The sequence below is a fragment of the Pseudoliparis swirei genome, chromosome 2, assembly GCF_029220125.1.
Source record: "Pseudoliparis swirei isolate HS2019 ecotype Mariana Trench chromosome 2, NWPU_hadal_v1, whole genome shotgun sequence".
In the NCBI taxonomy this organism is placed as follows: domain Eukaryota; kingdom Metazoa; phylum Chordata; class Actinopteri; order Perciformes; family Liparidae; genus Pseudoliparis; species Pseudoliparis swirei.
In genome coordinates, this window is record NC_079389.1 from 24,749,687 (window position 1) to 24,774,832 (window position 25,146).

The 25,146-nt window shown below is 48.0% G+C and overlaps 1 protein-coding gene and 1 long non-coding RNA gene across 5 annotated transcripts; both read left to right on the forward strand.

Moving 5' to 3' along the window:
- The first annotated feature begins 962 nt into the window (after positions 1 to 962).
- Positions 963 to 24,822, forward strand: ints6 (integrator complex subunit 6). Of its 4 annotated transcripts, none has more exons than XM_056435626.1 (18): positions 963 to 2,092; positions 2,190 to 2,267; positions 3,268 to 3,417; positions 9,883 to 9,972; positions 11,495 to 11,678; positions 11,984 to 12,109; positions 14,492 to 14,643; positions 14,720 to 14,872; positions 16,678 to 16,810; positions 16,898 to 16,992; positions 17,076 to 17,186; positions 20,112 to 20,330; positions 20,406 to 20,532; positions 20,782 to 20,924; positions 20,999 to 21,182; positions 22,138 to 22,590; positions 22,667 to 22,760; positions 23,935 to 24,822. In XM_056435626.1, exons 1-18 carry the CDS (start codon positions 1,982 to 1,984, stop codon positions 24,026 to 24,028), a joined length of 2,697 nt encoding a protein of 898 aa, XP_056291601.1. In that variant the 5' UTR covers positions 963 to 1,981; the 3' UTR covers positions 24,029 to 24,822. The 4 variants fall into 4 exon arrangements, with proteins under 4 accessions (XP_056291601.1, XP_056291622.1, XP_056291607.1 ...); XM_056435647.1 differs by having other exon boundaries at positions 2,000 to 2,102; positions 2,190 to 2,319; XM_056435632.1 differs by having other exon boundaries at positions 2,000 to 2,102.
- LOC130207312 (uncharacterized) lies at positions 18,903 to 19,848 on the forward strand. The gene is made up of 2 exons (XR_008834272.1): positions 18,903 to 19,162; positions 19,500 to 19,848. It is a non-coding gene; the product is annotated as an uncharacterized LOC130207312 (long non-coding RNA).
- Positions 24,823 to 25,146: the final 324 nt, after the last annotated feature.

Consider the following 25,146-nt stretch of genomic DNA (forward strand, 5'->3'; position numbering starts at 1 on the left):
GTTATATTTTAAACAAAACACCATATTTCCGGTAATTACTTTCAGAGTAAAACGCTTTTCGACATTCGGTTTTGAACCATTTAAAAAATATCTTGAAATATATATATATTTATATATTATAAAAATAAATATACATTTATTTTGCAAATTTAACAAGAACACAATTAAAACGAAAGAAAGGAAGTAAAAGTCAAAATGATAGAAAGGTCCTCAGATAAACGGACTTATATTCGTTTGTCAAAGGATTTAAACATGTTTAGTTCATGAATTTAGATTAAACTTAAATAAATGTAAAAAAAAAAAATGTTTATTAAATAATTGGACTGAGTCTACTACAACTACTACATCTATACTACTAATGACACAATATAGTCGGTTGGTTCACACTGACAGTGGATAGCCATGTACTGGTGAACAGTGTTGCTCTCGAGATCCCAGGACACCAACATCACTTTATTCTGAAAGAACATGCCGGTCACAAACCGGAAAACGAGACGTGTCTGTGTGTGTTTTGCGTGTGTGCGTGTGTTTTGCGTGTGTTTGTGTGAGTGTGTGTGTTTTGTGCGTGTGTTTGTGAGTGTTTTGCGTTTGTTTGTGTGAGTGTGTGTGTGTTTTGCGTGTGTGTTTGTGTGTGTGTGTGTTTTTCTTGTGCGCACCCGGTTGGTTTCCTTTTATTTGATATATTTCCAAAGAGCATCATTATGTAAATGTAATTGCACAATCGCGCGCGTCAGATTGGGTGTCATGTGGCCTCTAAAGCGCGTGCACCCAGCAGGACGTGGAGCCGGTTAAAAAGTACAGTTAAAAAAGTGTGCGGCAAAAAGTACAAGAGACATTTTGTTTTATTTTTATCATAAATCATTTTTATTTTATCGTATTCAAAGCCAACAAAAGATGATGCTTCAAGAAAATAATAAATAAGCAATAACAATAATAAAAATATTATCAATATAATAATTAGTCATAATAAAATATATTTAAAAAACAACTTTAGCTGAAACATTTAATGTGACATAACTCATTATCTAATCGCAATCACACAAGCCTTCCTCTTTTTATCCCAGGAGATTTGTAGGTTGTTGTACAAAGTGGAACAAAGACAAAGTATAGCCATCTTAGAGCTGCAGTGCGCATGTCCCTCTTCAAGATCTCCCTTTCGCTGTCTTTATTTGGTGACGTGCAACAGAGTCAGTGAGTACTTTCTGTGTACCCTGGGTGCATTCCTGTTCTTTTAAAATCTGTCTATATTTATATATATTCAGTCTTTAGGTAGTTTTCGTCCACAGAAGCCTACGCCCGTGCACAGGAGGAAGTCCATGTGGATGACGTAATCATCAATGGACAATCAGCATTCTTAAACAATATGATCTCCAACGGTCAACACCCATTTAAACGCATTTCAGGGATATTGTCCTCGCATTCCTGCCTCTCAAGACAAGCGCGCATGCGGTATATGGTAATGCGCGTGCCCCCAGACAGCCAATGAGGAGGCGCGTCCCCTTTGGCACAAGTGACGGTTGACGGAATAGGGGCGGGGCCTATCCGCGGAGCTCTCCGGTTAAAAGCAAGCGGAGCAGCCAGCAGCGCACACTCAGTGGAGCGCGAGGCGGATGGGGCACGTGCGCAGCGGGGGGGGCTTTAGTACTGTGAAACTTAGGAAGAACAGACAAATATTGTTAAAATAATTGAACAACATCCCTCGTGAGTCCATAACCTGCCCCTAGGGTTTGACTTTCTCCGGGAAAGAGCTTTTCTGCACTCACTCTCCTCACACTTTTAATTTTTTTGATTTTGAGGGGCGAAAAAAAAATAATGTGTGAGACACAGTTAGCGAGCTAATGCTAAGCTAACTAGCTAGTTGAGAGAAGCGGCGGGAGAACAAAAGAATATTTTTGTTTTTGTTTTCAAAAGGGGGGTGGGGTGAGGGGGGGCCGGTTGTACCGAGAACCGAGCCCATGCAGGACGTGTCGGTACCAGCACCATGCCCGTGTTACTCTTTCTGATAGACACGTCCGCCTCCATGAACCAGCGCACCCATCTGGGCACGAGCTACCTGGACATAGCGAAGGGCGCGGTAGAGACGTTCATGAAGGTAACCAAAGGTAGCGCGACACCTACCCCGCTCTCCCGTCGCCCCCGGTACATCCGGGACCTTCCCGTCCGGTAACAACGCTCCTCTGTCTCCACAGCTCCGGGGCAGGGACCCGGCCAGCCGAGGGGACCGGTACATGTTGGTCAATTATGAGGACGTTCCGTTCGGGATCAAGGTAGAGTTGTGTGTGACGGGTCGTGTCCTCCTCTTCACGGATCACCTGTCAGGTATTGTGACGAGGAGCAAAGGAGGAGAGAGGAGAACCTTCCCCAGGAGGAGATTTTCATAACAGCTTTTTTTTTTTTTTTTTAAACATGGCCGACATTTTATTTGTGTGAGCAGCAAGGAACTCTGGGAGTTATTTATACAGCGAGGAGGAGGAGGAAGGGGGCGGGGCTTCGAGGAGGAAGAGGAGGATTCCACCAAAGTGACATTAACTAACACATTCAACTTCACCTCCTAATATTATTATATATATATATATATACATGAATATATATATATATTTACACACAACCATGAATATATATATATGACTATATTTATGTATATAACTATATAAATATGAATATATATTTAACTATATATATATACATATAGTTAAATATATTGATATACTCTTGTCAGACAACAGAAATAATTCATAAAAGAAATACAGATTTTCATATATATATATATATATACACACACACACAATATACATGTATTTAATTTATCTTATGATAAACATCATGGTATTAAAAGCAAAACAATTGCAATGAAAGTCTCCGGCTCCCTCCAGCAATACTTAATAAATATATAAAAGACACAAATTAGATTTAAATACAAATATAAGAGTAAATTTATATAAATTATATTAAGCAATCTTAATTCGAGTAATTTTACAAAAATAAACAGAAGGTAAACTATAAATATATTTTTTGTAAGTGGTAAAGTGAGCTCTATTAATTTATTTATATCCATATATTTTTTAAGACTCAACTCTTGTTTGTTGCATATAAATTAAGTATATGAAAAACCCCAAAACAGCCATGGTGCATTCAGAGTTATTAGAAAAGAGCTTTTATGTGTTATATTCACTCAGGAAACCAGTCTGTTACATATTTATAATAGACTGGTGCAGTTGGGATTATTGATCATCCTATATGTGTGTGTGTGTGTGTGTGTGTTTGTAGGCCGGGTGGAAGGAGAGCCATGCCACCTTCATGACGGAGCTCAGGAACCTGCAGGCGGCCGGCCTCACGTCCATCGGCACGTCTCTGAGGACGGCCTTCGACCTGCTGAACCTCAACAGGCTGGTGACGGGCATCGACAACTATGGACAGGTACGTAGCCCTGGGGGAGGAGCCTGTTTGCCACGCCCCCATGAACCTGCCCCTATGAACCCCCCCCCCCTGGTCCCACAAGCATCAACCGCCCTGTGACCCCACACACACTCAGTCATGTGACCACAAACACAACAAAGTATAAACACCTTGTTAGTGACATTTGTGTTCCAGGTGTGTTTAATATATATATGCGTGTGTGTGTCTGTGTGTAATATATATGTGTGTTTGTGTATATGTTATATACACTACCGTTCAAAAGTTTGGGATCACCCAGACAATTTCGTGTCTTCCATGAAAAATCACACTTTTATTTATCAAATGAATATAAAATATAGTCAAGACATTGACAAGGTTAGAAATAATGATTAATATTTGAAATATTAATTTTGTTCTTCAAACTTCAAGCTCAAAGGAAGGCCAGTTGTATAGCTTATATCACCAGCATAACTGTTTTCAGCTGTGCTAACATAATTGCACGGATTTTCTAATCAGACATTAGTCTTCTAAGGCAGAGGTCCCCAACCTTTTTTGAGCCACGGACCGGTTCCGTGTCAGGAATTATTTTCACGGACCGGCAATATAAATGACGTAATAAATATGACGTCATACAATTATACGAAGGGCATAAAGTGCCAAAACTACAACTCATCATGACGCCGAATTAGTGTGAGCCGTGCTTGTTGACCTGCAACGAGCCGCTGATGGAGACGGCGACACAGACGTTTGGTCCGCTGCTCCTCACCGAGTTCTGGTCGCTGTCATTAGAACAGGCAGAGTTGTTGTGTGAAATGTCCCTTCAGGCCACCGTCATTTGCATCTCCAACACATGTTCTTTTAGCTCGGACGGCTCTGTTCACCTGGTGGGTTTGTTTACAAATGGGTTGCAGGTCTATTCTTTTGCAGTCGGGTCTTTTGTGTTTGGAGTACCGCTCAAACTCTTTGAAAAGCCTCTTCCACCCGGTCAACGTCTGAAACATGTAGAATGTTCCGCTGCAGCGACTTTATCGGCCAACTTGAAAACAGTTGTCATTTCCCTGAAGTGACAGAATTCATTGAGCAGGTTGAATCTGTTTTAAGATTCTTTGTCACTGTGCCGCCAGCAGAGGGTTCGGCGCGTGAGACTCGCCTGCAGCGATAAACCCGAACTTTAAGACTCCTGAACGCGGCTCAGACAAACGGGTGGATCCGGTCCTTTTTCAAAATAATATATATTTCCGACTGATTAAAAAAAAGAACTTTATTTATTCACTTTTTTTCCGCGGCCCGGTTCCAACCAAGCCGCGGCCCGGGGGTTACGGTCCCCTGTTCTAAGGCGATTAGCAAACACAATGTACCATTAGAACACTGGAGTGATCGTTGATGGAAATGGGCCTCTATACACCTATGGAGATATTTCATTAGAAACCAGACACTTCCACCTAGAATAGTCATTTACCACATTAACAATGTAGAGAGGGTATTTCTGATTAATTTAATGTTATCTTTATTGAAAAAACAGTGCTTTGAAAAATAAAGTCATTTCTAAGTGATCCCAAACTTTTGAACGGTAGTGTATATATATATTAGTGCTGTGAAAAATAACGCGTTAATTAAATTACAGGTTTAACTAGTTTTTTTATAATACGCATTTAACGCATGCGCAGAATGAGCTTCCAATCCGTCTGTAGGTCGTCTCTCCAGCAGCGTGTCATTCTGTCTCTAGTGTCGCGTTAACACGACTCCGATCTTCGTCTCGCGCGCAGCAGAGCTCGGATGCCGGCGTGTGCGCGCACATCGGGACGAAAGAAAGTCACTTGCAAAATGAGCTTCCAATACACCACTTCAATCTGAACTCTGTCCGCTCTCATGCAGACGGTCTGTTCATCGGTAATGATCCTTCCGCAGGTTCACCTCCGGAAACCTTGTTACGACTTTTACTTCCTGTAGATCAGGGTCTCAACACGTCGATCGCGACCTGCCAGTCGATCGCGGCGTAGTGTCGGTAGATCGCATGATATTAAAGAGATTGGCCCGCCCCCTGACATGTTCTCTAGAGCACGTCTTTGTTCTTTTATTAAACTAAACGTCTGTTGTTGATCGTATCTGAACCCCCAGTTGCTTCCCGGGCGCTTCACCGCAGCCCACTGCTCCTTAATAACTAAGGATGGGTTAAATGCAGAGAACTAATTTCCCCTTGGGGATTAATAAAAGTGTATATTCTATTCCAGGGGTCACCAACATTTTTGAAACCAAGAGCTACTTCTTGGGTACTGATTAATGCGAAGGGCTACCAGTTTGATACACACTTAAATAAATTGCCAGAAATAGCCAATTTGCTCAATTACCTTTAACTCTATGTTATTATTAATAATTAATGATATTTATCTTTGTGGAAACACTGATCATCTTCATGATTTCTCACAATAAATATATATAGAAACAGATAAATATCAATATGCAACACTTTATTTTTATATTTTCTCTAAGTGCACATTTTTCAAATTGAACATTTTTAAATGATCACTTCTAAGACAGTCTTGTGAAATCACAATATCCCATTTTAACTAGCTAGCCACTAACATTTTTTAACAAATCATGAATTACTTTGCACCATGTTTGTACAAATAATAACTCATGTAAAATACAAAAGTCAACTAAAATTTTTAAATAAATCATGTCACACTTTGAACTGGACACCAAATTTGTTATCTGTTTCTTTGTCAGTTAGTGGGAAGCCTGGCATTGCATGCTGTTAACTAGTGTGTTGTACTCTGGTGTGTAACTTGACACTGCAACTCTGAGTGAGTCCTGCAGATGTGCATCAGTGAGGCGTGTTCTGTGTTTGTTCTTGATGAAGTTCATGTCAGAAAAGGCTGATTCACAAAGATAAGTTGAACCAAACAGGCTTGCAACCTTCATAGCTGCTGCGCATACACCACTGTACTTTTCTGTGTCAACAAGGCACCAAAGTTTGGTGCAGCCTGGTGGGCTTTGAGGTGGAGGTCATTTTGCAGTGTTACAATTTCAATCTCCACCTGTTCAGCATCCAGGCTGAATGTTGCACTTAACTGCTCAGCAATGCATGATATGTCCACGTTCATGAAAGGATTAGAAATGAACGACACACATGGCTCAAGCTGATCCAGGTCACAAAACCTGTTCTCAAACTCTTGCCCAACTCTGTTTATGACCTGAGAGTACTTTTCTGCAACTTTGTCAAAAGTCTCAGATGCAGAAGCATTGTCTTTCAGCACCATCTGCACAGAGGAAAGTGCAGCACCTTTTTACTCTGTAAATGCACAGAGAAAAGGTTCATCTTAGCTTTAAATGCATTTAAAGCACTTATCATATCGGCGATAGTTTTACCTTTGCCTTGCAGCTCACAGTTCAAACTGTTCAGTTTTCCAGTAATGTCCGTTAAATATGCAAGGTCAAGTATCCACTCAGTGTCCTCCAGCAGCACGGTGTCCTCACCTCTGGACTGCATGAACTCTTTGATTTCACCCAAAAGTGACAAAAAACGTTGCAAAATTCGTCCCCTGCTGAGCCATCGGATTTCTGTGTGTAGTAGCAGGTCACCATATTCAGCTGACAGCTCCTCCAAAAGTACCTTGAATGTCCTGTGCTGTTTAGCTCTGGAGCGGATGCTGTTTATGATCTTCACGACGGAGTCATTACGTGCTCAAAGCAGATCACTTTTGCACATAAGGCCTGCTGGTGTATGATGCAGTGGTACTGCAGAAACTTTGGGAACTCTGGGTCAGCTTTACAGTGAGCAACGAATCCTATGTGTCGGCCGATCATAGCAGGAGCCCCATCCGTAGTCACTGATACCAGCTTTTCCAGCGGCACCTTTTTCCACCAAAACTCCTTCACTGCGTTATAAATGTCAACTCCCTCGTAGTTGTCTTCAGGGCAGTAGTGTCAAGTTCTTCTTTGTGGAGAAATCATCAAACACCATCCGGATAAAGACCATCAGCTGCGCCGTACTGCTGCTGTCCACCGACTCGTCACACTGGATGCTGAACCACCGGCACCTCGCCAGATCACGGTCCAGCTGGTCGGTCAAGTTCCCAGACATCGCCGACACTCTTCTTACCATTGTAGTTGCCCCGAGTTGAACATCGGAGAGACTGGAGAGTACATCGGTTCCATACTTCTCGTCTTCAAGCACAGTTTTAGCAATTATCATCATTGCTTCTTTGACAACCTCCCCGTCTGTAAATGCCTTCTTTTTCTTCATCAAGAATTGCGTAGCTCTAAACGAGGCTTGTTGCTTTTGGGAGTTTTAACCGGTCTAGTGAAAAAGACTGCTGTTTGCACAAAGCTGCCTTTAACTCGCGGGCTTTTCTGCGCGCAGTGCGCTGCCAGTGGGTAGTTAGCATGGTAGCTTGTGTGACACGTAGTAAAATGTCTCTCCACATTGTGCCGCTTTGCTATTGCCACAGTTGCCCCGCAAATTAAACACACGCAGGATCCTTTCACAGTGGTAAAAAAAAACTCTACCTCCCATTCGTCATGAAAATGATATGTTTTCTTTCTTTTTTCTGACATTTTTTGGGGTAACTCTTCTCCTCATATTAGCTGCGTCCGCTAACGTTAGCTTGTTTGTAAGAGCGCAACAAACGCTACGTTTTGGTCATGCGCACAATACTGACCTTTGAACTTTACTCGGTCAGAGTTCATTTATATTAAACACAAAAAACATTTTACATTTTAAGTGTTTATATATATATATTGTCATTTGTAAGTTACATGTAAGTGTGATTTAAACAAGAATAGCTAAATAAATAAATACAATTTAAAAAATAGAGGCAGCTCACTGGTAAGTGCTGCTATTTGAGCTATTTTTAGAACATGCCAGCGGGCGACTCATCTGGTCCTTACGGGCGACCAAGTGCCCGCGGGCACCGCGTTGGTGACCCCTGTTCTATTCTATCTCCACAGCAGCATGTCATTTCTGTCTCTTCGCGTTGCGTTAACACTTATCGATCTCCGTCTCGCGCACCACAGAGCTCCGTGCGCGCGCATCGGGACCGAGCAAAAAAAAAGTCACTTGTCAATCTGTCCACCTGTCCGGGCCGGTGAGGTTTCAGCTTTGCAGCGGTGTCCCCGCCGTCCCTTTCATCACGGCCCAGTTCATGAAGAAAACCCACACAGTCAGTTTGCCTCAGCAGCTGCTAGAGGAAGACTAGAGGCCTTTAGATTGTATCATGGTGGAGTTAATGGTTGACAAACAAGAGAAAATGCTCTGTTTAACCCTCCTGTTACCTTTACATTTACTAACATATTTTACCCTCGGGTCAATTTGACCCCAGCAATTAAAACCTCAGAAAATTATTAGAATTAATATTGCTTCCCAAGTTTAAGTGTGAGGTACTTTATGTTTGTTTGTTGACTACCTAAATAGCCTTTTAAATAAATAAAAAAGTTGATATTTCTGATATGTTTGACACAGTGAAAAACAGCCTGGGGTTAAATTGACCCCAAAGAACACCGACATTAAACATTGAATGGGGTCAAATTGACCCGAAAGGTAACAGGAGGGTTAAACATTCTGTTTAGGATGAAGATGTATTAATGTTCCATATGGAAGAAAACTGCTAAATAACTGCTGAGTTGCAGCACCATTGTATAGAAGAATGTATAAATGTATATATCCGTCTTTTGTCATAAATCTCTATGTTCTCACAAAATATACCGCGAATATCGGTAATATGTGATTAATCATGATTAATCCACAGAAACCTGTGATTAACCCGATTAAAATTTTTAGTCGTTTCACAGCCCTAATATATATCTTTATATACCGAGACGTCTGAGGGTCTCCATGAATCCTGAATTTTCACATTAAAATGCTGTAAAATCTTAAATTTTTATACACAAATCTTGAACCTCGGAGTGACGACCAATCAGACGACCTTCACGCTCACTGCTGGAGGTCGCAGGTCAGACTCGTCTCCATCATTTTAAGTAATCTGGGTCGTTATATTCTAAAACCCAAGAGGTGACGTCATCAAAAGAGACAATAAATAAAGATAAAGTCTCTTTTTTTAATACAAAGCGATTTCAAACTAATAATTTCATAAACTTGATTTAAAGTTACGAATATCAATGTAAACATTTAGAGATATTAAAACCTTTGCACAGCAGGAGTAGGAGAATATTTCGTAGACAAGAGATATATAAATATAACCTACGTGTAAAGAAGTGTTCTAAAGTTACAGATATTAAAACAATTCTGTGGTTTTATGTTTGTCTCATTGAGCAAACTCATTTATTTGAGTCATTCAGTCTGCAGCTCCTGAAGGTCCCGAGGTTAACGCCTCGTTGCCTATAGACTCGCACCTTGTGTTCATAAACTACTTTATTACCTGTTGGGAGAGAAGTGTTAAATGTGTTATTAATAAATATTGATGGACGTCACATGACTGCTCAATGTTTTCTTTGGGTTATTGACTCTTCTTCTTCTTCTCTTTACAGGGAAGGAATCCCTTCTTCCTCGAACCCGCCATCATCATCGCCATCACCGACGGCAACAAGTTGACCAGCGGGGGCGGAGTCCAGGACGAGGTGAGTGACCTCCACTTTCTTCTGGCCACGCCTCTTTTCCCCTGCAGCTCCACCTTCCTCTGACCACGCCTCTTTTCCTCTGCAGCTCCACCTCTGACCACGCCTCTTTCCCCCTGCAGCTCCACCTTCCTCTGACCACGCCTCTTTCCCACATTCCTCTGACCACGCCTCTCCCCCTGCAGCTCCACCTTCCTCTGACCACGCCCCTTTCCCACTGCAGCTCCACCTTCCTCTGACCATGCCTCTTTCCCCCTACAGCTCCACCTTCCTCTGACCACGCCTCTTTCCCCCTGCAGCTCCACCTTCCTCTGACCACGCCCCTTTCCCACTGCAGCTCCACCTTCCTCTGACCACGCCTCTTTTCCCCTGCAGCTCCACCTTCCTCTGACCACGCCTCTTTCCCACCTTCCTCTGACCACGCCTCTTTCCCCCTGCAGCTCCACCTTCCTCTAACCACGCCTCTTTCCCCTTGCAGCTCCACCTTCCTCTGACCACGCCTCTTTCCACCTGCAGCTCCACCTTCCTCTGACCACGGCCCTTACCCACTGCAGCTCCACCTTCCTCTGACCACGCCTCTTTTCCCCTGCAGCTCCACCTTCCTCTGACCACGCCTCTTTCCCCCTATAGCTCCACCTTCCTCTGACCACGCCCCTTTCCCGCTGCAGCTCCACCTTCCTCTGACCACGCCTCTTTCCCCCTGCAGCTCCACCTTCCTCTGGCCACGCCTCTTTCCCCCTGCAGCTCCACCTTCCTCTGACCACGCCCCTTTCCCGCTGCAGCTCCACCTTCCTCTGACCACGCCTCTTTCCCCCTGCAGCTCCACCTTCCTCTGACCACGCCTCTTTCCCACCTTCCTCTGACCACGCCTCTTTCCCCCTGCAGCTCCACCTTCCTCTGACCACACCCCTTTCCCGCTGCAGCTCCACCTTCCTCTGACCACGCCTCTTTCCCACCTTCCTCTGACCACGCCTCTTTCCCCCTGCAGCTCCACCTTCCTCTGACCACGCCCCTTTCCCGCTGCAGCTCCACCTTCCTCTGACCACGTCTCTTTCCCCCTGCAGCTCCACCTTCCTCTGACCACGCCTCTTTCCCCCTGCAGCTCCACCTTCCTCTGACCACGCCTCTTTCCCACCTTCCTCTGACCACGCCTCTTTCCCCCTGCAGCTCCACCTTCCTCTGACCACACCCCTTTCCCGCTGCAGCTCCACCTTCCTCTGACCACGCCTCTTTCCCACCTTCCTCTGACCACGCCTCTTTCCCCCTGCAGCTCCACCTTCCTCTGACCACGCCCCTTTCCCGCTGCAGCTCCACCTTCCTCTGACCACGTCTCTTTCCCCCTGCAGCTCCACCTTCCTCTGACCACGCCTCTTTCCCCCTGCAGCTCCACCTTCCTCTGACCATGCCTCTTTCCCACCTTCTTATGACCACGCCTCTTTCCCCCTGCAGCTCCACCTTTCTCTGACCACGCCTCTTTCCCCCTGCAGCTCCACCTTCCTCTGACCACGCCCCTTTTCCCCTGCAGCTCCACCTTCCTCTGACCACGCCCCTGCCGGGCAGCGAGTTGACCAAGGAGCCGTTCCGGTGGGACCAGCGTCTCTTCGCTCTGGTTCTGCGTATCGCCGGCAACGTCTCGGTGGAGCCGGAGCCGCTCGGCGGCGTCCCGCCGGACGACTCCCCCATCACCCCCATGTGCGAGGTCACCGGAGGTAAGGCTCAGACTCCTCCCCTTTCCGGGCGCCGCCCTCATCGCGGGTTCACAGGCGTGCTAGCGCTCTGGTTTTAACCTTCACTGAGCGGAGCCTGAACGCATCATCATGTCACTGAAGTGAAGCTCCGCTGGTTCTCCGTTAGCCGTGCTGCTAACTTTACTAGCTAACGTTACTCACTCTCCTCCGGTCTTAACACTGATTGGTTGTTTACAAAGTCACATGATCAGAGACTAGTGAAACATCATGACATTGGAGGATAACGTGTGTGTGTGTGCGTGTGTGTGTGTGTGTGTGTGTTGCAGGGCGTTCCTACAGCGTGTTCTCCCAGCGGATGTTGAATCAGTGTCTGGAGTCTCTGGTGCAGAAGATCCAGAGCGGTGTGGTCATCAACTTTGAGAAGACCGGCCCGGACCCGGCTCCTCTGGAGGGTGAGACCTCCTCGTTAGACCCTCTGGAGGGTGAGACCTCCTCGTTAGACCCTCTGGAGGGCGAGACCTCCTCGTTAGACCCTCTGGAGGGCGAGACCTCCTCGTTAGACCCTCTGGAGGGCGGGACCTCCTCGTTAGACCCTCTGGAGGACGAGACCTCCTCGTTAGACCCTCTGGAGGGCGGGACCTCCTCGTTAGACCCTCTGGAAGGCGGGACCTCCTCGTTAGACCCTCTGGAGGGTGAGACCTCCTCGTTAGACCCTCTGGAGGGCGGGACCTCCTCGTTAGACCCTCTGGAGGGCGAGACCTCCTCGTTGGACCCTCTGGAGGGCGGGACCTCGTTGGACCCTCTGGAGGGCGGGACCTCCTCGTTAGACCCTCTGGAGGGCGAGACCTCCTCGTTGGACCCTCTGGAGGGTGAGACCTCCTCGTTAGACCCTCTGGAGGGCGGGACCTCCTCGTTAGACCCTCTGGGCGGGACCTCCTCGTTAGACCCTCTGGAGGTGAGACCTCCTCGTTAGACCCTCCGGAGCGCGGGACCTCCTCGTTAGACCCTCTGGAGGGCGGGACCTCGTTGGACCCTCTGGAGGGCGGGACCTCCTCGTTAGACCCTCTGGAGGGTGAGACCTCCTCGTTAGACCCTCCGGAGGGCGGGACCTCCTCGTTAGACCCTCTGGAGGGCGGGACCTCGTTAGACCCTCCGGAGGGCGGGACCTCCTCGTTAGACCCTCTGGAGGGTGAGACCTCCTCGTTAGACCCTCCGGAGGGCGAGACCTCCTCGTTAGACCCTCTGGAGGCGAGACCTCGTTAGACCCTCTGGAGGGCGGGACCTCCTCGTTAGACCCTCTGGAGGGCGGGACCTCCTCGTTAGACCCTCTGGAGGGCGAGACCTCCTCGTTAGACCCTCTGGAGGGCGGGACCTCCTCGTTAGACCCTCTGGAGGGCGGGACCTCCTCGTTAGACCCTCTGGAGGCGGGACCTCCTCGTTAGACCCTCTGGAGGCGAGACCTCCTCGTTAGACCCTCTGGAGGCGGGACCTCCTCGTTAGACCCTCTGGAGGCGGGACCTCTCGTTAGACCCTCTGGAGGCGAGACCTCCTCGTTGGACCCTCTGGAGGCGGGACCTCCTCGTTAGACCCTCTGGGCGAGACCTCGTTAGACCCTCTGGAGGCGAGACCTCCTCGTTGGACCCTCTGGAGGCGAGACCTCCTCGTTGGACCCTCTGAGGCGGGACCTCCTCGTTAGACCCTCTGGAGGGCGAGACCTCCTCGTTGGACCCTCTGGAGGGCGGGACCTCCTCGTTGGACCCTCTGGAGGGCGGGACCTCCTCGTTAGACCCTCTGAGGCGAGACCTCCTCGTTAGACCCTCTGGAGGACGAGACCTCCTCGTTAGACCCTCTGGAGGGCGAGACCTCCTCGTTAGACCCTCTGGAGGGCGAGACCTCCTCGTTGGACCCTCTGGAGGGCGAGACCTCCTCGTTGGACCCTCTGGAGGGCGGGACCTCCTCGTTAGACCCTCTGGAGGGCGAGACCTCCTCGTTAGACCCTCTGGAGGACGAGACCTCCTCGTTAGACCCTCTGGAGGGCGAGACCTCCTCGTTAGACCCTCTGGAGGGCGGGACCTCGTTGGACCCTCTGGAGGGCGGGACCTCCTCGTTAGACCCTCTGGAGGGCGAGACCTCCTCGTTAGACCCTCTGGAGGGCGGGACCTCCTCGTTAGACCCTCTGGAGGGCGGGACCTCCTCGTTAGACCCTCTGGAGGGCGGGACCTCCTCGTTAGACCCTCTGGAGGGCGAGACCTCGTTAGACCCTCTGGAGGGCGGGACCTCCTCGTTAGACCCTCTGGAGGGCGGGACCTCCTCGTTAGACCCTCTGGAGGGCGAGACCTCGTTAGACCCTCTGGAGGGCGAGACCTCCTCGTTGGACCCTCTGGAGGGCGAGACCTCCTCGTTAGACCCTCTGGAGGGCGAGACCTCGTTAGACCCTCTGGAGGGCGAGACCTCCTCGTTGGACCCTCTGGAGGGCGAGACCTCCTCGTTGGACCCTCTGGAGGGCGGGACCTCCTCGTTAGACCCTCTGGAGGGCGAGACCTCCTCGTTGGACCCTCTGGAGGGCGGGACCTCCTCGTTAGACCCTCTGGAGGGCGAGACCTCCTCGTTGGACCCTCTGGAGGGCGGGACCTCCTCGTTAGACCCTCTGGAGGGCGGGACCTCCTCGTTAGACCCTCTGGAGGGCGAGACCTCCTCGTTGGACCCTCTGGAGGGCGAGACCTCCTCGTTGGACCCTCTGGAGGGCGAGACCTCCTCGTTGGACCCTCTGGAGGGCGGGACCTCCTCGTTAGACCCTCTGGAGGGTCTCACAGCTCCCTCTACTTCCTGTGCAGACGCTGCAGCCGAGCCCCTGAAGGCCGGCGCTCAGACGTGGCACTGCTGCCACAAGCTGATCTACGTGAGGCCCAACCCGAAGACCGGGGTCCCCATCGGCCACTGGCCCGTCCCCGAGGCCTTCTGGCCGGACCAGAACTCGCCCACGCTGGTGAGCATCGCCTCCGGGTTCACGTGTGTCAGTGTTCCTCATATGCATCGTGTTAACGCGGACCGTACCATCTCAGCCCCCCCGCTCGGCCCACCCCCACATCCGGTTCTCCTGTCTGGACTCGGAGCCGATGGTCATCGACAAGGTTCCCTTCGACAAATACGAGCTGGAGCCGTCGCCGCTCACGCAGTTCATCCTGGAGAGGAAGTCCCCGCACACCTGCTGGCAGGTACGACACCTGTCAATCACCCTGTGGCCCCGCCCCTAATGCTTACCCTGCTTTATCAGGGTGTCCGCGGGGCATTAAAAAGTCTTAAATTGCTTTTCCTAAAAATAAGGCCTTAAAAAGTCTTAAATTGTCTTAAATTCAGATTGGATTGGTCTTAAATGTTTTGGGTGTCATGTCACTGTGAATATGAGGCAATCTGTTCCGCCAGGTCTAATATTTTGCTCCGGTCGCTCTGCGGTGTCTCTGGTGTCACCGGGGCCACGCCCCTTCTCTTAAAGGGGCCCCGCGTATTCGGTCCCATCCCCTACAACGTGAAGCATCGGCTACTTTAGAAAACATGGGGGATGCAAGTTCAACAACAAATAGCTTGAAAAGAACGAGTGTTTCTGGTCACGGTCGGTGAAATGCTTCTGAAGCTGCGTTATGTATCGGGAGACTTTCCAGCGGTGGAATCTCACGTGCAGAGCAAGAAGCACAGAGACTAGCGAAGGCCGCCAGCAGCCCGCGGGGCTAGCTCCTGCTCCGCCGCCAGCAACGACGTCAACTACAACGCTGGAGGTCACCGGAGGAAATCCAGCGCCGTGTAATAAAGAGCTCATCACCGAAGACCAACAGGGCGGCGCGTTCTTCATTCTGTTCCACGAGACTCTGGACCAGACCACCGCGAGCAGACAGCTGGACTAAATGTGCATTATTGGTGAAATGACCCGGTCCCGTCAGGATCCTGTGGAGCTCATGGGCCATGACACGCCCAGGACCGACTTCAGCACCTCAAAGTAAGTCTAACATAAATATATGTATTAACTATCCTCTTGTATATGAGTATGTGTTTCATATAGTTAAGCTTTACTCGTGTGTCAAGTTAATAACAGCTATGCATAGGCGCACTACACATTAATTAGACTAATTAAAAATAGTTTTAGAATGGTGTTTACCTGTCAATATGTCTACATAGTGTTCACTAGGCTCAAGGGATGGCTCACGTTGCTTAATTTGTAAAAATAGTTTTCATTCATATTGATCCAGTCTGACATTAATCTGAAGTGGTGATGTCATGAAGAGATGTGTTGACTGTTGTTTGGCTAATGTCTGCCTTTTTTTCTTTTTTCCAGGAGAATGGACCAAATGTCAACTGGAAGTTTTTGTATTCATATAGTTTGAAAAGGATTGTTTTCCGAGTATATTCACAAAAGCTCAGGAGGAGACATATGAACCTGTGACACACACATCCATCACATAGAGACATGAGAACTCACACACACACACATACATTCTATTATGTAAATGTATTTGCATTTTAAAAGCAGCTGGAAATGTTATGTTATTTTATAGATTTTTTTTGTTCAAAAGGAACTATGTTGCACGTATTTTTAAAATATATTTACTTGATTTTATAGACATTTGTTCATGGGACCTAAATGTTCTGAAAATGTTGTATTAATAAATATAATTTACAACAGCAATGACATTTGTGTTATCCTTTTGCATTACACCATACTGTTAATTTTGAACAGACATCAGTGTGTTTACTTTGAATTAATTAATTTAGATTAATGTATATTTCCTTCGTACGTTAGGTCTTAAATTTTATTTAGACGTGGTCTTAAAAAGTCTTAAATTTCACTGGTTTATTCCTGTAGACACCCTGTTTATGCTCTGACTCTAAATGACCATGATGTACGAAATGATGACGTCAGCTTCAACACATGAAGCATAGGCTTCTATACAACCAGAGGAGTCGCCCCTGGTGGTCAGGAGGGAGAATGCAGCGGTGACCGTCGGCTCCTCCTAACTCTCTGTTTCAGGTGTTTGTGTGTAACAGTGCCAGGTACAGTGACCTGGGCCAGCCCTTCGGCTACCTGAAGGCCAGCACGGCTCTGAACTGCGTCAACCTGTTCGTGATGCCCTATAATTACCCCGTGCTGCTGCCGCTGCTGGGTAAGAGGCGGAGCCTCCCGCTGGAGCAACAAACTGCTTCTCGTTGAATCTCCTGTAAATAACTTTCTTCACGTATTTCTCCGGCAGACGACTTGATCAAAGTGCACAAGTTCAAGCCGACCATCAAGTGGCGTCAGTCCTTTGAGAACTACCTGAAGACGATGCCTCCGTATTACATCGGGGTGAGGCGCCATCTTGTTTATGTTTTCATTTATTCAATCGATCCGCGAGAACGCCGGTTTCACCGCCGCTCTCCCGCCCTCAGTCTCTGAGGAAAGCTCTGAGGATCATGGGAGCTCCCAACCTGCTGGCCGACAACATGGAGTACGGCCTGAGCTACAGCGTGGTGTCCTACCTGAAGAAGCTCAGCCAGCAGGTGAGTCACAGGAGGGTTTATTAATCCTGCTAGCAAACATTTATACATGCAGCTAAGCTATAATAAAATAGGATAAGAATTTAATAAAATATAGATTTTTAAATAGAATAATAAAAATGCTTACTATAAAAAAAAATTGGTAATTGTAAAAAATGATAAATATATTTTAAAATAGGATAATAACAATTTAATATTTTTTTTTTTTTTTTTAACAGAATATATGAAAACTGCATAGTGTATACAAAAATTAAGGTAATTATAAAAATGCAAAATCTATTAAAAAATAGGCTAATAATATTTAAATAAATAGAATAATAAGAAAAGTGCTAAATATATTTTAAAAATAGGATAATTACAATTTAATAAAATATTTTTAAATAGGATAATAAGACAAATACATACTTTATACCAAAGAATAGTATAATTCTAAAAAGGCTAAAATTCAAAAATATAAGAATTGAACAAAATATTTAAAAAAGTAAATAGAATAATAATAATAAATGCAAACTAAATATAAAGATTAGAAAAATTATAAAAATGCAAAATATATACAAAAAATAAGATAAGAATTCAAGAAATATTTGTTCATAAAATTATTATTTTTATGCTTCAGATTTCAGTTTCTCTGGTTTTAAACTTTCTTAGAATACTGGAAGTGGAAAACCAACTTCTTGTGTTCAGGTCTTAATGCTTAAACAGGGTGTCCGCAGGGCCGTAAAAAGTTTTTAAAAGTCTTAAATTGCTTTTCCAAGAAATAAGGCCTTAAAAAGTCTTAAATTGTCTTAAATTCAGATTGGATTGGTCTTAAATGTTTTGGGTGTCATGTCATTACGAATATGAGGCAATCTGTTCCGCCAGGTCCGTATTTTGCTCCGGTCGCTCTGCGGCGTCTCTGGTGTCACCGGGGCCACGCCCCTTCTCTTAAAGGGGCCCCGCGTATTCGGTCCCATCAATCCCTTACAACGTGAAGCATCGGCTACTTTAGAAAACATGGGGGATGCAAGTTCAACAACAAATAGCTTGAAAAGAACGAGTGTTTCTGGTCACGGTGGGTGAAATGCTTCTGAAGCTGCGTTATGTATCGGGAGACTTTCCAGCGGTGGAATCTCACGAGCAGAGCAAGAAGCACAGAGACTAGCGAAGGCCGCCAGCAGCCCGCGGGGCTAGCTGCTGCTCCGCCGCCGGCAACTACGTCAGCTACAACGCTGGAGGTCACCGGAGGAAATCCAGCGCCGTGTAATAAAGAGCTCATCACCGAAGACCAACAGGGCGGCGCGTTCTTCATTCTGTTCCACGAGACTCTGGACCAGACCACCGCGAGACTCTGGACCAGACCACCACGAGACTCTGGACCAGACCACCATGAGACTCTGGACCAGACCACCATGAGACTCTGGACCAGACCACCACGAGACTCTGGACCAGACCACCATGAGACTCTGGACCAGACCACCACGAGACTCTGGACCAGACCACCATGAGACTCTGGACCAGACCACCACGAGACTCTGGACCAGACCACCAAGAGACTCTGGACCAGACCACCACGAGACTCTGGACCAGACCACCACGAGACTCTGGACCAGACCACCATGAGACTCTGGACCAGACCACCACGAGACTCTGGACCAGACCACCATGAGACTCTGGACCAGACCACCATGAGACTCTGGACCAGACCACCATGAGACTCTGGACCAGACCACCATGAGACTCTGGACCAGACCACCATGAGACTCTGGACCAGACCACCACGAGACTCTGGACCAGACCACCAAGAGACTCTGGACCAGACCACCAAGAGACTCTGGACCAGACCACCACGAGACTCTGGACCAGACCACCATGAGACTCTGGACCAGACCACCGCGAGCAGACAGCTGGACTTCATGTGCTCTCGGTTCAGTGACCAGGTCCCGTCAGGATCCTGTGGAGCTCATGGGCCGTGACACCAGGACCGACTTCAGCATCTCACAGTAAGTCTAACATAAATATATGTATTAACTAACCTCATGTATATGAGTCTGTGTTTCATATAGTTAAGCTTTACTCATGTGTCAAGTTAATAACAGCTATGCATAGGCGCACTACACATTAATTAGACTAATTAAAAATAGTTTTAGAATGGTAGTAGAGTGGTGTTTACCTGTCAATATGTCTACATAGTGTTCACTAGGCTCAAGGGATGGCTCACGTTGCTTAATTTGTAAAAATAGTTTTCATATTGATCCAGTCTGACATTAATCTGAAGTGGTGTCATGAAGAGATGTGGTGACTGTTGGCTAATGTCTGCCTTTTCTTTCTTTTTTCCAGGAGAATGGACCAAATGTCAACTGGAAGTTTTTGTATTCATACAGTTTGAAAAGGATTGTTTTCCTAGTATATTCACAAAAGCTCAGGAGATGAACCTGTGCACAAACATCCATCACATAGAGACATGAGAACTCACACACACACACACACACACACACATACATTCTATTATGTAAATGAATTTGCATTTTAAAAGCAACTGGAAATGTTATTTTATAGATTTTTTTGTTCAAAAGGAACTATGTTGCTCGTATTTTTAAAATATATTTACTTAATTTTATAGACATTTGTTCATGGGACTTAAATGTTCTGAAAATGTTGTATTAATAAATATAATTTACAACAGCAATGACATTTGTGTTATCCTTTTGCATTCCACCATACTGTTCATGTTGAACAGACATCAGTGTGTTTACTTTGAATTAATTCATTTAGATTAATGTATATTTCCATCGTAAGTTAGGTCTTAAATTTTATTTAGACGTGGTCTTAAAAAGTCTTAAAAAGTCTTACATTTCACTGGTTTATTCCTGTAGACACCCTGTGCATGTATTCTAATTAATTAAAAGAGAATGTTCCAGATGAAACTCAAAGAATACGTTCCCTCCTCAGTCCAAGATGGAGTACGACCGGCTGATCACTCTGATCGGCACCAAGCAGCCGCCGGAGGCCGGCATCAAGGTGCGCTGGCGGGGGGGAGGGGGCGTGTCTCTGGCCCAGAGGCGGGACTTCATCCAGCAGCTGCTCAGCCTGTCTGCAGACGCTCAGGCTCCGCCCCTCGAGCTCAACCCCAAAGAGTTCCAGGGCTTCCAGCTGGCGCTGCCCAACGAGGTGCTCCACCCCTCCTCCACTACTCCTCCTCTCCTCCACCTTCTCCTCTATCCTCCTCACCTCCTCTCTCCTCAGGCCCTGAAGCCTCAGAGCTTCAGGAATCCGTACGACATCCCTCGCAGTCAGCTGCTGGACCAGCTGAGCCGGATGAGGAGGAACCTCCTGAACACGGGCGTGTGTCTGCTGAGGGGGCAGGACTCGGGTGAGCACACCTGTAACACCGAGGACCGGTAGATAGAGATATATAGATATAGATCTATCTATTATATAGATAGATCTATATATAGAATCATGGCCCACAAACACATAATAATAATCAGCAGCGTTGGCGTTGGGTGAATCAGAATCGATCGGTCTTGGTGAAACATGTCAATATTGCGCTCCGTGGTGCTGCCCCCTGCTGGCCGGGAGCCGCCGCTGCAGCCTGTGTTAACCCCTCGTGCTCCTGCAGACCAGCTGCACAGCGTGCCCATCGCCCAGATGGGGAACTACCAGGACTTCCTGAAGGCCGCTCCGCAGCCGCTCCGAGACGCCGACCCCGAGCAGCCCAAGCGCCTGCACACCTTCGGCAACCCCTTCAAGCTCGACAAGAAGGTACCCCCCCCCCTTCAGCCCCTCTCCCCACACCTAGCGCCCCTTATTTACCCAGAACCCCCCTTGTCCCTCAGGGCATGATGATCGACGAGGCGGACGAGTTCGTGACGGGTCCCCAGAACAAAAGCAAGCGGCCCGGAGACAGCAGCAACATGACGGGGGGCGGGCCCAAGAGGCGGCGCTGCATGTCGCCCCTGGTGCGCCTGGGCCGCGCCTACACGCCCCCGGTGACGCCGCCCGCCAGCCCCCGACCCGCAGGTACACACACACACCTGTTTCCATCAGGACTGGGAAGAGGCTTCTGTCGACGCTATCTTAGCGTAGCTTAGCGTAGCTTAGCGTAGCTTAGCGTAGCGTCGCTCAGACTCAGGCTGTGTCTACTACCGCGCACTTGAGCACTTGAGCTGACTTTCAGTGTTCGAAGTGCGCCACTGAAAAAACCAGCAGCATTCAGTGCACTGAAAGTACCCGGATGGCGCTCTGCAAACGGGCAAAACATGTAAAACGATGGACACTACTCGCCCTAAGCGGCCGCCATCTTGGCTACGTAGCGGAAGAGGAGGAGCCCTTTCGCCAGCTTTTCATTTTATTTCTAAAACTGGCGGACGAGATGCTACGGTAGCACAAGCGGTCGACCACGGAGGCTCCTGCCGCGATGGTGGAGGTATGGCAGTTTCCACATGGGGTGGAGAAAGGTAAACAAGGGACAACAAGAGGGCAAGAAGTGCTTCATTTGGTCACTTTAAGTTTCGCGGATATCGCAAGTAGATTTGCGTACACGTCACTCCCGGCTTAATTTCGCGGGTGCCGTGAACAGATTTGCGTCCGTCACTTCCGCCAAGTGGTGAACGTAAGTGTTCCATTTGAGACAGACTCATCAGCCACGCAGTGCACTGCACTTCGTAAAGTGTGCGTAGTAGACACAGCCCAGCTGTTTGCTTCATGAAATCCGTTGAGTTGTTTCTGCTTCTTCCTGATGGTTTTTGTGATTTAAATCTCAGTAACATGTGTATTTTGTGTGAATTCAGCTTAGCTTATCTTAGCTAAGTTCTCTGGTTCTGAATCAGTTTTACAAAGTTTCTTCCCATATAAAAGTATGTAAATATATGTCGCTTCTTACTGAAGTAAAGTATTTAAACTCTATATTTAAAAAGATTCTTCACTAAAAGAGTTGAATCTCATTCTAAACTCTTTTCTGTACCTGAACCTGCAGACATGGACGTGTCTGACGAAGCAGCAGAACCAGACCCGGTCCTGAACCACCTGGACCAGAACCACTACCCCACCTACGGGGGCTCGGACTCGGAGGCGGAGCTCGACTCGCTGCCCGCCGGCCACCAGGAGAACCACGCGCGCCCCGAGGAGCTGGGGCGCGGCGGGGAGGAGGAGGAAGAAGAGGAGGAGGAGGAGCAGCAGCATGAGGAAGATGAACAGCAGGAGGAGGAGGAGCCACATGAGGAGGAGGAGGAGGAGCAGGAGAAAGAGGAGCGGCCGGCGGCCTCGGTGTCGGGCAGCGAGGACGAAGCGGAGCTCCTGATGCTGGACGAGCTGCCGGCTCGCTACCTGTCGCCCGCCGCGCTGAAGAAACACCTCCACGAGGAGACGAGCAAGGTCAACAACGAGCTGAGGGCGCTCATCACCAAGGAGATCAGGAAGCCCGGCAGATGTACGTGTGTGTGCGTGTGTGTGTGTGTGTGTGTGTGTGCGTGTAGATGTGTGAATTAAGTGTCTTTCTGTTCCAGACTACGAGAAGATCTTCCTCCTCCTGAAGCAGATCCAGGGCACTCTGGATACACAACTCATCTTCCTCCAGAACATCATCAAGGAGGCCGCCAGGTACGCCCACTTCCTCCTGCAGGTCACCTGAGACTCACTCAATGTCCCACTTCCTCCTGCAGGTCACCTGAGACTCACTCAATGTCCCACTTCCTCCTGCAGGTCACCTGAGACTCACTCAATGTCCCACTTCCTCCTGCAGGTCACCTGAGACTCACTCAATGTCCCACTTCCTCCTGCAGGTCACCTGAGACTCACTCAATGTCCCACTTCCTCCTGCAGGTCACCTGAGACTCACTCAATGTCCCACTTCCTCCTGCAGGTCACCTGAGACTCACTCAATGTCCCACTTCCTCCTGCAGGTCACCTGAGACTCACTCAATGTCCCACTTCCTCCTGCAGGTCACCTGAGACTCACTCAATGTCCCACTTCCTCCTGCAGGTCACCTGAGACTCACTCAATGTCCCACTTCCCCCTGCAGGTCACCTGAGACTCACTCAATGTCCCACTTCCCCCTGCAGGTCACCTGAGACTCACTCAATGTCCCACTTCCTCCTGCAGGTCACCTGAGACTCACTCAATGTCCCACTTCCTCCTGCAGGTCACCTGAGACTCACTCAATGTCCCACTTCCCCCTGCAGGTCACCTGAGACTCACTCAATGTCCCACTTCCCCCTGCAGGTCACCTGAGACTCACTCAATGTCCCACTTCCTCCTGCAGGTCACCTGAGACTCACTCAATGTCCCACTTCCCCCTGCAGGTCACCTGAGACTCACTCAATGTCCCACTTCCTCCTGCAGGTCACCTGAGACTCACTCAATGTCCCACTTCCTCCTGCAGGTCACCTGAGACTCACTCAATGTCCCACTTCCTCCTGCAGGTCACCTGAGACTCACTCAATGTCCCACTTCCTCCTGCAGGTCACCTGAGACTCACTCAATGTCCCACTTCCTCCTGCAGGTCACCTGAGACTCACTCAATGTCCCACTTCCTCCTGCAGGTCACCTGAGACTCACTCAATGTCCCACTTCCTCCTGCAGGTCACCTGAGACTCACTCAATGTCCCACTTCCTCCTGCAGGTCACCTGAGACTCACTCAATGTCCCACTTCCTCCTGCAGGTCACCTGAGACTCACTCAATGTCCCACTTCCTCCTGCAGGTCACCTGAGACTCATTTAATGTCCCACTTCCTCCTGCAGGTCACCCTAAAGAACTTGTGTTTGTTCTTCAGATTTAAGAAGCGCGTTCTCATCGAGCAGCTGGAGAACGTCCTGGAGGAGATCCACAACCGCTCCATCAGCATGAACCTCGTGGACTCCCTCTGAGACTCGCTCTAGACCCCCTCGTGGCCTCGCTCTAGACCCCCTCGTGGCCTCGCTCTAGACCCCCTCGTGGTCTCGCTCTAGACCCCCCATGGAGACGTTACTGGCGGTGGTCTGCTCCCCATCTGGAGGAGGTTTGTGTCCTCAGCTCTGAGGACTTTTGGACTTCTTTACAAAGATCAAAGTGTTTCTACACTCCAGGAACCGAAGCGCTCTGACGGACAGAGAGAGAGACACAGAGAGACACAGAGACACAGAGAGAGAGAGTCGTACCCGATGACTAAAATAAAGGTTTTGTGGTTCAACAGCTCAGGGACTCACAACTTCACTCAGCAATAAAGTTCTACCTTCATCCTCAGTTCATGGATCCACGTGTAATACCCAACACGTCCACACGTGTAATAACTTGTCTCATCGTCCCAACATGCTGCCAAACCCCCCCCACACACACACACACACAGTGGATCTCAAACCAACGGCTCGTCACATAACCGTGAATGCACTTGTGTACATTTGAGAATGTTTATTTAATTTAATAATAAAAATAAAAAAAGAAGAAAAGCTTTTCGTTGCAGATTTTTCCTTTGAGTTTTTCGTTAAATCTTCTCAAATCTACACAACGAGATGCCAAATGTCTTCGCTGAGGAGGCGCTGACCAAAAGAGTATTTTGAATACGCTGTAAAGATGTAAATAACCTGAGAGACTTATTTAAAGAACCTTCACAGGAAAACGGCTTTTTGTATTCCATGAATAAAGTTTCTTTTACACTGAAGGTGTAAATAAAGTGTTGTGTACACACGAGGCTCCGGAGTGGTTATTGACTCACACAGGAGGAGGCCCAGCACCACCTTCACCACCTGCAGCACCAGCCGAGGCCCAGGTCCGCCTTCCTGACCTGGCTTGTAGGTTCCAGTCCAGTTGAAGGTGCTGCCACCTAGTGGCGACTGTTCAGATTGCAACCAACTAATAAAGTAAAAAGTATGAATTTGGAGTTCTTTGTTTCTGCGTTCTGCCTCGTGTTTCCCAAAGTCAAGATTAATTGTTAGTTAAAGTTTATCAGAATGGTTTTATGCATTAACCGACTTTACTTTGCCGTAACTTTATTTAAGTCATAAGCTAA

Excerpts from the sequence above, each read along its gene's own strand:
- ints6 (XM_056435626.1), top strand. The coding sequence starts at position 1,982 with ATGCCCGTGTTACTCTTTCTGATAGACACGTCCGCCTCCATGAACCAG. Across the intron at positions 11,679-11,983 it reads CATGTGCGAGGTCACCGGAG|GGCGTTCCTACAGCGTGTTC; the intron begins GTAAGGCTCAGA and ends TGTGTGTTGCAG. Across the intron at positions 22,591-22,666 it reads GATCAGGAAGCCCGGCAGAT|ACTACGAGAAGATCTTCCTC; the intron begins GTACGTGTGTGT and ends TTTCTGTTCCAG.